Below are 18070 nucleotides of genomic sequence, written 5' to 3' on the forward strand. Positions count from 1 at the left end.
GCACTAACAGAATTTCCTCAGTTTGTTCAACCCAGTTGACAGCAGTCTACCAGATTAATGGAACTCGCTGTTCTCAGCTAACTCCAAGTACACTCTAAGAGAGAGAGAGAGAGAAAAAAAAACCGACGCACCACGAAGGAATTATCTGAATGGGACGGAGATTGGTAGATGTTATGTACGTGTGCAGGCAAAACAATGGTTACAGTTTCACAAAAACTGGATGATTTATTTAAGAGGAAGAGCTTCACAATTGACAATGTCAATAACGCGTTGGTCCACATCTGGCCTACTGTCTCACTGTCTTCAGTGATAAAACCCGCTTTGAACTGAGCCGTGATGACCAGCGAAGACGTCTCTGGAGAAGCCCTTGACAGCGGTCGGATACCAACATGACTGTCGTCCACCAGATGGGCCGACAACCAGGAATGGTGGTCAGGGGTGCCATTTCTTTTTAAAGTAGGCCCTTTGGTTTTCATCAGCGGCACCCTTTCAGCAGAATGGTACGTCGACGATATTCTACGACTCATTTTGTTGCCCTTCAAGGGAAGCTACCCTGGACATACATTTCAGCAAGATAATACCCGCCCGCACACGACTAGCTTCGTGCTCGCCAAACCTGGCTTGCATAAAGGCCAGAGGTGGACTAACGCGTTATTGACTCACTCAATTTCTGAATCGCTTTCTGTTGAAAAAATTATCCAATTTTTCTGAAATGTGGTAATTTTTTTAACAACGAATTTTTTGAACAGACGGACGGAGTCGCCATGGGTAGTCCCTTATCCCCTCTGATGGCCACTTTATTTATGGAAGACTTCGAGGAGAAGGCGCTTGAATCTGCTGAATTGAAACCCACGGTATTCTGGAGGTATGTTGATGATACCTTTGTAGTTTGACCCCATGGTGAAGATAACTTGCAAGACTTCTTAAGACATCTGAACTCCCTCCACGATCAAATAAAGTTCACAATGGAAATTGTAAAGGAGGGATACCTTCCATTCTTGGATGTTCTGGTTCGGCGCAGAGAGGATGGCAATTTGGGGCATGAAGTGTACCGGAAGCCGACGCACACGGATCTGTATTTACGTGCAAATAGCTGCCACCATCCTGCCCAGACAATGAGTGTTCTCCGAACTTTGACCCATAGAGCGCATATTATTTCTGACGAAAGCAGTCTGCAAGGTGAAGTTTCCCACTTACAAACAGTGTTTGAAGAGAATGGGTACGCCCCAAAGCAAATACAGAAGGCACTGAGAATGAAACCGAAAGAGGCCACAAAGAAAGCAGAAGAAGACGAAGAAACCTTTAAATCGAATGCCTTCCTGCCATATGTGGGTAGTCTCTCATCAAAAATAGGACGGATTCTCAGCAGACACAAAGTAAAAGTGATTTTTCGTCCTCCGCCCAAGACAGCTGCACTCGTGGGCTCCGTCAAAGATGATTTGCTGCTCCGAAAATCTGGAGTTTACAAAATTCCATGTGAATGTGGCCTTTCTTACATTGGACAAACAACTCGAACTGTCCAAGAAAGATGTACAGAACACCGGAGGTACACACGACTTTTACAACCTAACAAGTCGGCAGAGGCAGAGCACTGTATTGACACTGGTCACTGTATGTTGTATGACAACGTAGAAATTTTGGCAACTACATAATCTTTTTGGGACTCGATGGTGAAGGAGGCAATTGAGATTCGCTTGACGACCAATTTAATTAATAGAGATAGTGGTTTCAACCTTGATAAATCATGGAATCCGGCACTTGGTGTAAAAAACTCACAAAGACATCGTCACAGTGCAGCTCACAATGATATATCGACATGCTAACGCAGACCGACTGCGAAGTCACAGATGTAACTCGCGCATTATGCACGTCTCTGCCGCCGACCAACGTCTCTGGCGCATTTGCATTTGTGGCCGCATGCGCAGTTGCGCGGTACAACAGTATAAAGGGACGAAGCGAGCACTGGACCGGCAGTCTTGCGACTCACTCTGAAGATGGCTGAACGTTATACAGTCGAAATATTTGAAGAAGAAGGAGAATTTTTGCGGCTTCACACCCGAAACTTAATGGAACAAGTGGTAATTCGTGTGTCTGCGCATGTACATCACGATTATCTATTTCAGTCCCATTATGACAATTCCTTCGTGGCGCGTCGTCTTGTTTTCTGTCTTAGTGTGTATTGCACTACGGTATTACCAAAGTTAAGACTGCTTTCGGTTGGATCATTACTGAAACTTTTCGTCCATTTAGCGACCAAAATACTTCTTTTAATCGAGACAGCCCTATGAAATTCTGATGTGATAATTTTACATATTACGAGTGAAAGAAAAGCAGTGATACCTCTGTAAATATTGGTCTGCATGGGAAATGGTACATAAAGTTTCGATTCCTGTTAGGATAGGGTGTAGGTTGTTTGGTTTTCTGTATACATCGACAAGTCAACCTATTTAGATCTTATTAATAACGTAAGGTGCCAACCGTGATGTTTTGTCGATACTTTTTATTAATTTTGCTTTACAACAATATAGCTAATTTCCCATGTATACATATATATATGCAATAAATTAATTTTCCACATTCATATATTTTAGTTACAACGTCAGTATGTTATGAATTTTCAACGACAATATATTGCCCTTTCGTATCTAAATGTATAATAAATATATTGTAAACTTACCTTCAGAAACAACACTATCTCATCCAGTAAATATATGAATAACACCAACAGATATATAACAGTTTAAATGTGAAGTATTTTATGTTCCGAAAGATTTGTGTTGCTCTTCATTTTTGAATCAGACTTCTATGTGTCGCCATATCACGCTCGGTGTGGCTTGAGTGAGGTGAAAACACGAACACTGTTAATGTACTGCTCAACACACTCACTTCTGATTTATGATTGTCCTCCGTAAACAAACACAATGTACACATGTTTGAGAGTGGTCCACATATGAACTGCACACAAAACTGGTAATACGTATCTCCTACGAAGAACACAGATAATCGTACACGTAAGACATTTAACACTTGTATGGGTATCTAGATTAACTTGGCAAGTAGCTTCTGAGTAGGTGCGAAGGTCCTTGAAGAGATGAAGTGACACAAACCAGTTTATTAATTGGTTAAGACCTTCGTACGGTAGGTTCACAGGGGATGTATGATCGGTGTTCTAGGAATGAGTGACACTGATTTTTAACTTGCAGAAGGAATTTGAATCAGTTCTATACGTGTCTCACAATGAAAAGTTCTTTTGGATATGTTGTGTACAGTGACCTATATCTGCTTTTCCTCCCTCAGGACTAGCTCCGGGACGCCAGAAGTTGCAGAGTGGTTGTCGTTCTGTGGGAAGTTAATTATTATTGGTTTACAGTGATTAAAGGACAAAGCCAACGCAGTAAAAGGTCAATGCCTACTACTGACATATTAACGGTATCCAGCCATGAATGTGTATATCGATGAAACTGAGGTGCATTAGGTTTCATTGGTTCTTCCATTGAAGATACAGCTGAGTGTGTACCGTTTTCCGACTGCCACAGACAATTCCTCTCATCAATTCACTTCACACTGCCATCTGCGCATACAGAGATCCTAGCATTCTAAATCCACATTGTTGCAGTATGTGGACATAATAAACGATTATTGAAGGAGTTTGGTGTGAAAGTAAAGCTGGTTTATTTCTAATTGTATTGACTTGCTCGATCCGCTACAATTTGTAACGATGGACGATGTTCGTAAATTTCTTGTTTAATGCTGTATGTGTGTGGTTCATGCACACGCCACCAGAAGCGCTGTTGCTCTTCTTTACAGAATGGTCGCCTTGAAGCAAGATAGGTGGGTTACATAAAAGAATTAGAATCACTCACATTGTCTATACAACGTTTGCCACCTACTCAAGCCAGTTCCAGCAAAATTCTGCATGCAGCACATCAGCAGCAGGATGATTGTAGACACCTCTCTAAAGTGAGTAACAGGTTTGGATCATTTTGTATTCCTCAGGGCCTGCAGCGTAGTAAATATCTTGTAAAGACATTTTATGTATATTACACCAGGACGTTGCTTTTTTTCTTATAGAATTAGACGATAAACTTATTTCGGTTGCATTGCCATTTTCAAGCGATCTGCAATTATATAGCGCTGTTAGTGTACATAATCTTTACGTTATCTATCTCAATGGTATTTAATCTCATATTTCATCGTTGACGTTCTAGCTGTCAAATATTTCTGAGTATTATATTTGTAGCGTAGATTGAGTTGTTTTTCTTTACATATATTTTTTCTCAACAGTAGATATTATCGTTGAGTAATTTTTGTTGAAAGTTTCTTTTTCTATAAATATGGCAGCTTTACTTGACAAAAGTCAACGATGTTATATGGTTACATACTTATCTTTTCCATCCATGGAATTGTGTTGAGGTTGTAGATTCATTGTGTAGCTTTGTGTCAGTAGTATTTGCTTATCGTGTTATCTGTTACCATGTTCTAAAATTTCGATGAAATTTTTAATAATTTTTTTATGCTTAAGTTCAGAATCCACTCCATAGATGAATACGATAAATGTGTAACCATAGAACTTCATTGAAGTCTTCTACATAAGGCTATTATATTTATAGAAAATGAGATTTTCAGCATGTATTACTTAACGACTACTGCCGAGAAAAAATATCTATAAACAAAAACAACTCAATCTACGCTACAAATACAACACGTAGAAATACTTGATAGCTACAACGTCAACAATGAGATATGGAAGAAAATACTGGATATACTGTTACAAAACCAATATTTATAGAAGTATTTGTAGAAATATTGTTACAAAACCAATATTTATAGAAAATGAGATTTTCAACATGTATTACTTAACGACTACTGCCGAGAAAAAATATCTATAAACAAAAACAACTCAATCTACTCTACAAATACAGCACGCAGAAATACTTGACAGCTACAACGTCAACAACGAGATATGGAAGTAAATACTGGACACACTGTTACAAAACCAATTAGATATTTAACGTAAAAACTGTATATACTAATAGCGCTATATAACTGCATATCGTTTGAAAACGACAATGTAGCCGAATTAAGCTTATCGCCTATTGTACAACTATTGAATAAAGCTTCAAAAATAGCAGCGTCCTGGTACAAATACATAAAATGGCTTTACAAGGTTTGTATCAAATCAAACTTCAAGAACAGAAGGGTGCTGAGAGTCCCTAGAGGTGGTAATACGTCAGAAAATCAGATGTGTGTAATTTTTGTTTCAGCTTAAATTTTATTGGAAAGTATCTTTAAAATAAATTCATTGATTGTTGCAGATGCCGAAGAAAATACGCATCTTCACCAGAGGCTGGCGGTCTCTTGAACAACAAAATGTGAGAGTGACGTACTAGTTGTGTATGGGTCAACATCTGTAGTAACATCATGCGTATGCAGAATATACTTCTTTTCCTTCATAACGTAATTTTTTCAGTGAATAATTACTGATTATGGCGTAACAGCACTGTAAAATACAGTTTACACTAATTCTGTTTTTTTAGAGTCTGAAGTTGCTGGTCTTGTTCACCTGTGCGTTTTTTACCCGTTATCTTGTATCTAGCTGGCCTATTTGGTGAACTGCATCACTCTTGCAGTGGGATGGATAACCGAATATGTATTGTGAAGCGACTTGGATGAATACACTGACGTCTAAACATCTGTGGTGTCACCTTTGGGTTCCCATGGAACCCACAACGTCAACCACATATACACTTGAAATCTGAAGAAAGCGAAATTATGAAATTGCTCTTCACTGCATAGGTTAGTGGATACCGTGTCATTCCGTAAAAGAATAAATCTTCTTTACTTTCACACGTTCATTTGTACATAATCCTGCATTATAATACCTTTTGGAAAATGAATGGCAAAAGAATCTCCGAAAACATTTGGAAAGAGAAATAGTTGAATCCCTAGCTGTAGCCATGACTTCAGTCCTATTATAACCCAGCAGTATGTCACAAGTCTTAGCCTGTGGCATCATATGACTGTATCTAAATACTCAGATTTGTAACGAAGTACCTCCTGCTTGTCTCATGGTGATAACTAGTTTAAGACGACACTACTAGTTTCGAGCGGCGACCACGTTCAGGTACAGTAAAAAACACAGGAGTTGTAGTTTCTGAATAGGTGGTTATTTTCTATAGGACCTGTCCGAGATTACTTTATAGTTTTATACCACTGAAAACTCTAATTTCTCTCCAAATTAACGCACCAAAAGAAACTCTTCACGAACAGTACTTTCATACCACCAATAAAAGTAAAAGATTACTAGTATTATAAGTAGCCTACCTTGTAATTTAAAATTTAATTTATTTTTTAAATCACTTAAATCAGTAACGCCCTTTCAGAAACTGTCTGAGAAGAAAAAACTGTCTCGCTGGTTTTCCGATAACCTATGAACATTACAAATAATTAGCAAATTAATAAAACCTTGAACATTATAATTTAATCGTAAAGAAATCACAAACTGTAATGTCTATCCATAATATTTATGATGTACTTGAAGCTGCATTGTCTCTCATGACGGCAGAGACTGGCGAAGATATTTATCTTTAAATTGAACTCTTAGAAAAAAAGTTTTAAGTCAGATTTCTGTTGAGCTCCGTTACTTTGGGGCCACAGAGACAAACGAAGTTTGACACTTTGTTACGTGTTATGCCGTTAAGTGATTAGCAACAAGTGCTTGTTATCTGTACTTCATTAAATTCTACATCAAAAACATATCGAGTATGTACGTAAATTAGTGTTATACTGGCTCTGCCTGGTGGCCCCTTAAAAATGATGCTTCGATGATAAAAATGCACATGACGAGATCTCAACAAACAAATCCCGTAGAACCTGTAGGAACATGGGTGCTCTTTGAATAAATTATTTATACCTTAATTGTGGCTGTTTGGTGTTTCTCGCGACATATTTACTGCAACCACGTTTTTACATGGCGTTAAAATTTGAAATTTATTGCAACTGTCTAGCTGCAGTTTGCGTACGTAACTTAATCTGCAAACTGAAAAATAGTGGTGTAGTGTTAAACTAGTTATCACTAATTCACCGGCAGCAGGTCGTATTCTACAAATCTGAACAGACAAATCCAAGACCCAGGTGACGGTCAGATGTGTCGGGTAGTAAACTCACTCGCATTTAGTGGGGTCATTCTAGTTATTCATCTGTTGGCTACCGCACGCCTGCTACGCTCCTCTGGGATGCCAATTACGATATGTGGTACTGCAATACAAAAATATATTTACTTCCTCGGAGCAGTGCTACTTCCTACTTGACTCTCGAGTAATTTAACAAATCTACTTAGGAAAATACGCAGTAGTTTTTACACGTCAGTGGTCGAAAAATAATGTATGTCATGTGCTGACCGACTCTTTGTATGATACGAAGAGAGGAATTCAAACCTCCAGTTACTGGTTTGATACAAGCACAAAAGGAGCGATTCGTTCGTGAGGTGTCTTTCTACTATGAAACTGTATAACCATAACACTCTACTTTGACGGACATTCGGCAAAAAGTAACACGAAATTCAAAATGATTACTCCATTTGCAGTTTCCGAGCATTTCAAATTCCCCCGAGAGAAATAAACATTCTTTAAAAATGCGTTTTGTTTGCTGACAGATGGCACCCTCGGCTTAATAAGAAGCCTTGGCGCTATTCCTTGTGCACCGTAGAACATAAAGCTGTTAAATGATTTTTGTGACGCCATAAAATCTCGATGAATTCATAAAGAATGTTGGGAAAGTACGACGATAACTGCGGACTAATGATGTACTAACGGGCAGATCCGTTTAACTACAAAAGTACAACTGTCGTTGTCCACCACACTGACCGTCCTAATACTGTGAGAAGAACATCAGATGCACATCGATCCTTGTTCTGGAGTTTCATACGCCGCACGTTGTACATTGGGAAACCAGATTGGGTGTGCGGGGCTTCGAAACCATCCTAAAGCTAAGTAACACTGAAATAGATTTCTTCCTAGAACTGTTTCATGGGACCAAATCTACCTGGGAAAATTAAGATCCGGGTGCATTTCTTCTCTGGCCACAAGCAAAAATAATTTTTTGCCATGAAATAAAAAATTTGGTGGAACAGTTAGACAAATGTATTGAATATGAGGATGTCTGCGTCACGAAATGACATATTTTTATCGTTTATAATCTAAATACGTATCTCAGGAGAGTTCAGTTTGGTACTTTCAAGTTACACAAAAGCAGGATAAACTTAGAGTTCAGAGGAGCAATTTTGCAAAATAAAAGAATACTGTAATTTGGTACACCAAGTACGAACAACATAAAAGTGAGCGATAATCAGAAAAAAAGTAATCAGCAGGTCCGAATTACGACAACTGCTTGGTGCAAGTGAGATTGTCGCTCCCATCGTGCCTGTAGAATACGTCAAAGAAAATATATCCCCGTCTCGTTCAAAAAGTGACGTTCCATTCCGAATCTATGGGGCTGCTATATTTTTGAACAGAGGTGCCTCTCAGATCCAAAAGAAAAAGCCGGTTCTTCGGAGTTCGGGATGAGGTGCTGCAGCCGCGGTGGCTGCGAAACTCGCTGCCGGCGGTGGCGATCAGAAGGCCGAATCGAAGACCGCCATCGAGCGTGAGATGTCCTCGTCTCGCGAGCAGCAGTCCAGGAACTCCTCCAGCGTCACCACGCCGTCCTTGTTGGCGTCCATCTTCTGCAACAGCAGAAATGTTGACAGAGCAGACGATTATTACCGAGGGAAAACATCGTTAATGGAGTTCTGTGGGGTACAATATTAGATCTGTAGTTCTTCCTTATACAGAACGTCTTAGGAGAAACGGTCAGGAAACGGGAAGATGGCAGTACTGCTCGCGTTTATGACTGGAGAAACATTAATGGAGTTCCACGACGAGCTATCTTAGGTCCATAGTTTTCTTTTTACACAGGATGCTCTAGGAAAAATGAAAAGAAATCAAGAAGCTGGAAATAATGTTCACTTTTATGACAGTGAGGAAATCATTAGCCGAATTCCATGAGGTACGATGTAATGTCAGTAGCTTTTTTTATATAGGCTGTATAAAATCGCAAATTAGAAAGCTGTCAGTGATATTCACTTCATGAGAGTAGGAAAATCATTACTTCACTAAGGTACAGATTCAGGTCACAGTTGTTTCCTGTACAGGATGCCCTAGGAGGAAAGGTCAGGACGCTTGCAGCAATGTTTACTTCTTTGACTCCAAACAAATTATTTAAAGAATTGCATGGAGTACTTTCCTAGCTACTTGCATGGCTGGGAGAATAGACATTGTTGAAAATCCACAGCTCTACGAAATATTTAGGCATATAGTAGTCTGTGACATATGGTGATCTGCGTCGGTCCGGGGAGCGCACGCTGGTAGATGAAGTCGTTAACGCGACGCCACGCGATAAGCTGGAAATACGGGTTCGACTCCCGGCCTGACACAAATTTTCGTATATCACTAACGTGTAGTGAATCTATACCTAACACAGCAGTAAAATCTTGGTTTAACAGTGTTTTCCTTTTATTTTAAATACAGGACGTGCAAGGACGTCAAGAGTCAGTAAGTTGGCGGGAATGTTAACATAAAAAAAATATCAAAAACATATATGCTCCATTGTGGATCATTCGCAACGCAAACGCTGGTAAAAGTATATTTTAATTACGATGTGATACTATTTTGCTGTCTGTTTTGTGTTATTTATTATCGTGTACTATACTATAGGCCGGCCGGAGTGGCCGAGCGGTTCTAGGCGCTCCAGTCTGGAACCGCGCGACCGCTACGGTCGCAGGTTTGAATCCTGCCTCGGGCATGGATGTGTGTGATGTCCTTAGGTTGGTTAGGTTTAAGTAGTTCTAAGTTCTAGGGGACTGATGACCTCAGCAGTTAAGTCCCATAGTGCTCAGAGCCATTTGAACCATTTTTACTATACTATACAGGTTACCACTCTACAACATTTTACGTTTCCTTCTTGACTATAAAAATCAAAATATAATTGTTCGTTTGTTGCAAATCGCAAATCTCCGAAAGTTCTCCACCAATTGATTTGAAATTTTGTCACAACTTTGCCTTCGAATACGCACATGTCTCTCGATATCTACTGGAGCGTCGGAAATGCTGTTACAAAAATTCTCACAAAGTTCATGGCCGATTTGCTTCAAATTTTCGCACGTTGCTCTAATGAACTTTCGAATGGACAATATTGTATAGCACGGAAACGTTGTTAGCATAAATCTCGAAACGTTTTTGACCAATTTATTTCAGATTTTTATAGGAGACTCTAATAAAGATTTATGTGGGCATTTGCTATGTATATGTTTTTTAAACAACAATCTGCAGTTTTTCTGTTAAAACCGACTGCTAGATAGAGAATACTGTGCTTTGTTCTGCTGTGAGTATGTGTAGTTTTGTTTTCTTTCTCGCAATCTGGCTTAACAACGATAGTAGCGTATTTAAACTACACATATTCTTTCTCATTATAAACATTTTTAAACAAAAATTATATTGTTTGCTTCCCCCAGTCGGCATTCACAGAAAATAGAAAAGTTGTATTTCTAGCTTATTAGCTATGATTTGAATATTGCTATGGAATCTGAATTTTCAATAGAAATAAACAAAGCTCAATGTCAGGGGGAGGGAGAAAAGAAGATGGACAAAGAGATTGGGGAGGAGATGGACAGAGACAGAGACAGAGACAGAGAGAGAGAGAGAGAGAGAGAGAGAGAGAGAGATGATGGTGGTGGAGGTGGTAAGTTCCTGTGGGACCAAACTGCTGAGGTCATCGGTCCCTAGGCTTACACACAACTTAATCTAATTTAAACTAGCTTACGCTAAAGACAACACACAAATCCATGCCCGACGGAGGACGCAAACCTCCGACGGCGGGGAGCCGCACGAACCGTGGCAAGGCGTCCCAGACCGCGCGGCTGCCCCGCACGGCCGAGAGAGAGAGAGAGAGAGAGGAGGAGGAGGTGATGGACAGACAGAGAGAGCGAGAGGATGAGGACATGTACAGAGAAGGAGGAGCGCAAATGGGACATACAGAAGGATATGGAAGAGATGGACAGACAGAGAGGGAGAAGGAGACGGAGACACATGGTTGGTGGAGGACAAAGCGAGGGGGGAGAACGAGATTATAACATACATCCTTTTTCCATACAGACTTAGCAATTGGGAAGCATTATCAGGTTTGCTAGTTTCATAATAAAAATGCAAAAACTGAATGCTTTATATCTGGTTACGAAAGTTGGCTACTAAGAGCTGGGAGAGGGCCAATTAATTATGAGGTTCATTCAAATGAAACCTGGTCAGTGCGTCTACCGTTGCCTTACACGTAATGCGGCAACACGTAACTGCGGGTATGGTGGCGCCATCCATTGGTAGAGAGACTGACGCATGAGCACTGTTTGATGTTGCATAGCGCCAGTGAGGTTTCACGCCGAAGAGATGGTGGTCAGACAAGTTATCGTCCACTACCGAACCACAAGGGTCCCACTGCTTGTCGAGTTTCTGGAACGGGAAACCACCATCAATGCCCAGCGTTATCAAGCCAATTTACACAACCTTAGAGGAGCCAACAAGTCGAAACGCCGAGGCATGTTGTCCAATGGCGTTATCCTCCTGCGTGATAATGCCGCCCACACACGACCAATGCGGTGTAGACGACATTGCAGCAGTTCCGGTGGGAAACGCTGGAACATCCACTGTATAGTCCCGACCTTTCAACGTTTGACTTTCATGTGTTTGGACCTCTAAAACAAGCTATTAACGGACTTCGATTCGCAACGGACGACGAAGTGTGTGACTGGATCCAGGCCTGGATCCGACAGCAGCCCACTAGCTTCTTCAAGGGTGGAATCGACCGGCTAGGGTCGCAATGGGATAAATGTGCCAACAGTTTTTGTGACTATTTTTGAGTATGTGTACTGTGTATAACTGCGTTTTTGAGTTAGTAAAATCGTTACCGTTACTTGACACTAGTGGCCGGGTTTCTTTTGAATGCCCCATATATATTTTGTTAGTGTCGATTAAGGGGCACATCCTGGGTACATCCCAGTGGCGTATCCAGAAGTTCATGCCACGCAGATGATACTACCCATGAGATAAAAATTTTGATAGATCACTTTATGGAGAACCGATACGGATTGACTGCTCACCAGCTGGATTTGCAGAACAGTGGCGCCTACTGTCTTGAACATAAATGTATTATGAGTTACACTTAGGCTGAAAACTGACAATATTGACAAGACAAGTGTTCTGGAAAGTGGAACGGTTGTGTTGATAACAGGCTTTGACATTTACACTGCCTGACAAAAAAAAAAAAAAAAAAATCAAGCTCCCAGAAGACATGGTCAATTAACTTCGTCCATGTACACACCATTGACGGATACGTAAATGATTAGACTTGCAGTTTTCTGTGATAAGTAATACGGCCACCAGAGGGTGCTAGCGTTGTTCGTAGTTACTGTAGTTACTAGGCCTGGTTGGGTACATAAGGGACGCGAACAGTGTCAGATGTTCAATGACCACTGTGAAAGACATAGAGAGGTCGCGTACTCATGTGAGGCAATGTTATCAGCACCTGACAGGTTGAAAGGGTCTCCATTTGGGCAGCTAATCGAATCGTGCGTTATCCAGATTTGTGGGGCATTCGAATGTGACAGCGGCCCGTGTTGGACGGCATGGGAATGTGAGGGCAGGCATTCCCGTCGCCAAAGTGCAGATCGGCCACGTCTCACCACGACAAGGGAGGATCGCTGTATTGTGCTCCAAGCACATCGTAACCCCTTCATATTTTCGACTGGCACCGAGAAACATCTCCCTTTAACATACTGTGTCATTCCGCACCATTGTTCAGAAACTGGCAGCAGCCGGAGTAGCGCATTACCGTGCCATGAGTAGGTTGTGGGTTACATCTGGAGTGGTGACGTCTCCGCGAAACATGGAATGCTGATCAATGGATTCACAATGTGTTGAGCGATGAATCGCGTAATACTACAGAACTGAACTTCTTATTAGTGTTAACAACTGATTTCGGTGTTTTGAGGCCATCCTCAGGTTATCTGTATCAAAAAAAGAAAGTGTTGCAAAATATGCGCTCAGTGACTGTTACTGCAGATTTTGATGAAACTGAGTCCCAATCGTTCTCAAAATCCACGCCGGACAATGTTATAATTCATAATACTGATCTGTTTTGTAATTTCGCTCTCGACGTTCTTGTTGCCAGTTGTGCTAATACCACATTTATAGCTTTGTTATCCCTTAACTTGACTGAAATTCAGTATTTCTTCTATGAGGAATTTTGGAGCATGTTTTAGGCTCGCATATGATGGCATTTCTTCAGAGTGAAAATCCCCTCTGTAGGAATCAACGTGGACTCCGAGAGCAACGATCTTGTGAAACCCACCTCGATCTGTTCGTCTAGAAAGCTGGATGCCATGTTCCTTGACTTCTAAAACGCTTCCGACACAGTTCCGCTCCGCAGTCTAATGAACAATATACGAGGGTGAAGACTGTCAGATTATCTGTTGAATAGGATTCACGAGTTTCTAGCAAACAGAACATCGTTCGAAACGTAGAGGAATCTACAGATGTAAAAGTAACTTCGGGCGGTGTTGTAGGAGCAATATTTTTTACAATACGTGTGAATGACCTTGTGGGTAGCGTCGGAAGTTCCATCTAACTTTTCGTGGATGATGCTGTTGTATACAGAGAAATCTCAACGCTAGAAAATTGTAGCCAAAATGCAGAAAAACCTGCAGAGTATCGACGCTTGATGGAAGAATTGGCAACTGTCCCTTGATATAAAAAATGTAACAAATTCTGCTTAAGTAAGCAGGAAGATTCATTATTAAACCATTACACTACTGCAGAACAGTCACTGGAAGCAGTTGTGGACGGAGCCATTTTAAGTGACTCGACCACATGATACGAAACGCAGTTAGATCGCAGGCTGAGATTCATTGAAGGATCCCCAGGAAGCTTACAAAACCACAATTAGACCAGTACCTGAATACCGTTCGTCAGTCTAGAATCCGAAGCAGACAGGGTTGATAGAGATCCGAAGAAGAGCAGCGCGTTTCGTTACAGTTTCAGACAGTGTCACGGAGATGCTAAGCCAACTCAAGCGGCAGACGCTGCAAGAGAGAGAACTCTGCATCGTGGTATGATCTACTGTTAACGTTCTGAGAACGTACGTTCTTAGAAGAATCAAACAATATATTGCTTCCTCTGCGTTCACCTCGCGAAACGATGATGAAAGAAAGAGAGATTCGAGACCAAACAGAGGCTTATCAGCAATCGCTCTTCCCGCGAACCTTTCGTGACTGGAACAGGAAAAATGGGGGAAGTGACAATGGTACACACAATAGCGTCCGCCGCACACCGTAAGATGCCTTGCGGAGGGCAGATGAAGATCATACATTTGGTGAAAATTTTACTGAATATCTTGTACATTAGGAAGAGGAAATTGATTGGTGTATAATTTTATTCGTACCCTTCTTTTTGTACCAGAACAATCACGAAATTCTTCCAGTTTTTTGGGAACTGTCTTCCTCCACAGGCATTCTGCAAATAAATTTGCAACTTACTCAGATATACCTTTGCACGCAACTTTAACCGTGTCTAATTAAATTCCATCATCACAAGTCGCTTTTCTTTTCTGCATTCCTCTAATGATTCCATGCATCTAACTCGAAATTATTTGTGAAATGTCACGGGAATAAAACTGACATTAGGGTGGTAGAACATAACACGTAAAGTATATCCACTCTTGTTCTGGACGGTTAAGCCTTCACTAGTTAATTGTTATCACTGTTTGGTTACTTTTCGGCAATACGAGGGTTTAATTAGTAGCAGAACTCACATTCGCTGGCCATATTCGTTTCTACCAACGGTCACGTGTCCCTGACCAATTTGACAACGCTTTGAGTCATTATTATGTGTACTATTAATGACTGAGAAACGACTGAATGATAACAGTTAAAGCTTCAAGACACTTTTGGAATTGATTATCAAGTACACTATGTGATCAAAAGTATCCAGACACCCCAAAAATATACGTTCATCATATTAGGTGCATTGTGCTGCCACCTACTGCCAGGTACTCCATAACAGCGACCTCAGTAGTCATTAGACATCGTGAGAGCGCACAATGGGGCGCTCCGCCGGAACTGACGGACTTCGAACGTGGTGAGGTGATTGGGTGTCACTTGTGTCATACGTCTGTACGCGACATTTCCACACTCCTAAACATCCCTAGGTCCACTGTTTCCGATGTGATAGCGAAGTGGAAACGTGAAGGGACACGTACAGCACAAAAGCGTACAGGCCGACCTCGTCTGTTGACTGACAGAGACTGCCGACAGTTGAAGAGGGTCGTAATGCGTAATAGGCAGACATCTATCCAGACCATCACACAGGAATTCCAGACTGCATCAGAATCCACTGCAAGTACTATGACAGTTAGGCGGGAGGTGAGAAAACTTGGATTTCACGGTCGAGCGGCTGCTCATCACTCCGGTAAATGCCAGACGACGCCTCGCTTGGTGCAAGGAGCGTAAACATTGCACGATTGAACAGTGGAAAAGCGTTGTGTGGAGTGACGAATCATGGTACACCATATGGCAATTCGATGACAGGGTGTGGATATGGCGAATGCCCGGTGAACTTTATCTGTCAGCGTGTATAATGACAAAGTAAAATTCGGAGGAGATGGTGTTATGGTGTGGTCGTGTTTTTCATGGAGGGGGCTTGCACCCCTTGTTGTTTTGCGTGGCACTATCACAGCACAGGCCTACATTGATGTTTTAAGCATCTTCTTGCTTCACACTGTTGAAAGCAATTCGAGGATGGCGATTCCATCTTTAAAGGCGATCGAGCACCTATTCATAATTCACGACCTGTGGCGCAGTGGTCACACGACAATAACATCCCTGTAATGGACTGTCCTGCACAGAGTCCTGACCTGAATCCTATGCAACACCTTTGGGATATTTTGGAACCCCGACCTCGTGCCAGGTCTCAACGACCGACATCGATACCTCTCCTCAGTGAAGAACTCTATAAAGAATGAGCTGCCATTCCCCAAGAAACTTTCCAGCACCTGATTGAACGTATGCCTGCGAGAGTGTAAGCAGTCATCAAGGCAAAGGGATGGCCAGCACGACATTGAATTCCAGCATTATCGATGAAGAGCGCCACGATCGTGTAAGTCATTTTCAGCCAGGTATCCGGATATTTTTGATCACATAGCGTATGTATACACTGCTGAAACAAAAAGTCTACGTTTCATACAGGTAAGTCCATTACCAGTAATAATTCGTCCAGTTATTTTTAATTATCAGTGTAAGATACATTCTGCGTAAATCATTCACCATATCACTTCGTGTCTCCCCTGCTATCTAGCTGCATTATATCCACTACGAGTTTCTCTGCCTCGTGATGACTGGGTGTTGTGTGATGTCCTTAGGTTAGTTAGGTTTAAGTAGTTCTAAGTTCTAGGGAACTGATGACCATAGCTGTTAAGTCCCATAGTGCTCAGAGCCACTTTTTTCCACTACGAGCTCTATGGTAACACGATTCAAAATGGTCCAAATGGCTCTAAGCACTATGGGACTTATCATCTGAGGTCGTCAGTCCCATAGACTTAGAACTAATTAAACCTAAGTAACCTAAGGACATCACACACATCCATGCCCCAGGCAGGATTTGAACCTGCGACCGTAGCGGTCGCTCGGTTCCAGACTGTAGCGCCTAGAACCACACGGCCACTCCGGCCGGCAAAGCTTCAAGCAGAGAAGAAGATTTTTATGAAAGATAACCAACACATTAGTCACACGCAACAAGACGTGTGCGCTGCTTTTGTTTGTGCTGACCCTAGCTGTATGATAAATACTGCCAACTCAGGATCCACACGACAAAACAGAGTCGAGAAAAGGCAGAGGGAGGCAATAATTTTTCAAATATGGTAGGCACCGTTTCCACAGCCATCCTTAAGTCGACGAACCGGACGTCAGTCTTTGGTGAACAACCCTAATAACTGTGGCAAACACTGGGAAATTTTTGAGAGTGGGAGAGGGCGCGTATGCGGTAAAATCAACTCGGCGTGTAGCCTCTCGTGGGACACCCGTGAACTGGTCTCCAGGATACGAAGAGCAGAAAGATTTAATGAACGGAAAATACCGATTATAACATACGCATAGTTCAGTTAAGAGTGGTGACCCGGAAGTCATTCACGAGGGATCTGCACACCAATACGCCAGGAATAGCTCTGTTGTGCCTCTCCAAACATCGGAAGAATGACACCTCTCTTCAGGTCGCCGCCATAAGCGCCAGCGATGGTCAGCCGTGGTGGGGCAGATCGGCTACCACGAAATACAGATGCTTCTGACAGAGTGCACTGCACGCGCGAAACACACGAGGCACTTGCCGCCTGGGGCAGACAGTCGACTGTGTTGGGCGCAACAGTTTCTCGGGGACTGCCAACCGCCCGGAACGCTTGCTGTGCGGTCCTGGACAGCGGGCGGCGGGGGAATTGACTGGCGCGCGTGTGCCCAGACTGCGGTCTGACCTCCTGGGAGGTGAGGCGAGGTGTCTGCTGGTCCAGACAGCGCCGGGCGCAGCAGCTGCGCCCCCAAACTGCCACTCACTCGGCGACCGCGGCCAAGCTGGTGGCTCCCGCTGGAGAGGCTGAGCCGTTTCCCAGTCGTGGGCAGTGTAGCGCCCGGAACAACGCAAACGTGGCCGTAAAGTATTTGTGAACGTAACTCGTTCACATTGCCCGTATTAGGAGTATCCGTATCTCTCTTCCTGAAAACAAATTTTCCAGATGTTGGTGATTTCCCTTTGTTACGTGGTGCTTTATGGACAAATTGTCACACGACGTATTTTGTATTGTAATGTGCACATTCTAATAGTCATGTTAGTCGATTTGTTAACGCTGCATCACAGCTGCAGATAATGTATACCTCTGCTAATGACAGGCACAACTAATTACACTACTGGCCATTAAAATTGCTACACCAAAAAGAAATGCAGATAAT

The 18070-nt window shown here is 42.1% G+C and overlaps 1 protein-coding gene across 1 annotated transcript in view; it reads right to left on the reverse strand.

The window, feature by feature from the left end:
• Positions 1–2532: 2532 nt before the first annotated feature.
• The window catches only part of LOC124613308, a 369764-nt gene continuing 354226 nt past the window's right edge, over positions 2533–18070 (reverse strand). The window contains exon 6 of the mRNA XM_047142004.1: positions 2533–8722. Within this exon, the coding sequence (XP_046997960.1) occupies positions 8612–8722 (111 nt within the window). The 3' untranslated portion in view covers positions 2533–8611. The remainder of the gene's footprint in view (positions 8723–18070) is intronic.

Source organism: Schistocerca americana, chromosome 4 (assembly GCF_021461395.2).
Source record: "Schistocerca americana isolate TAMUIC-IGC-003095 chromosome 4, iqSchAmer2.1, whole genome shotgun sequence".
Taxonomy (NCBI): Eukaryota; Metazoa; Arthropoda; class Insecta; order Orthoptera; family Acrididae; genus Schistocerca; species Schistocerca americana.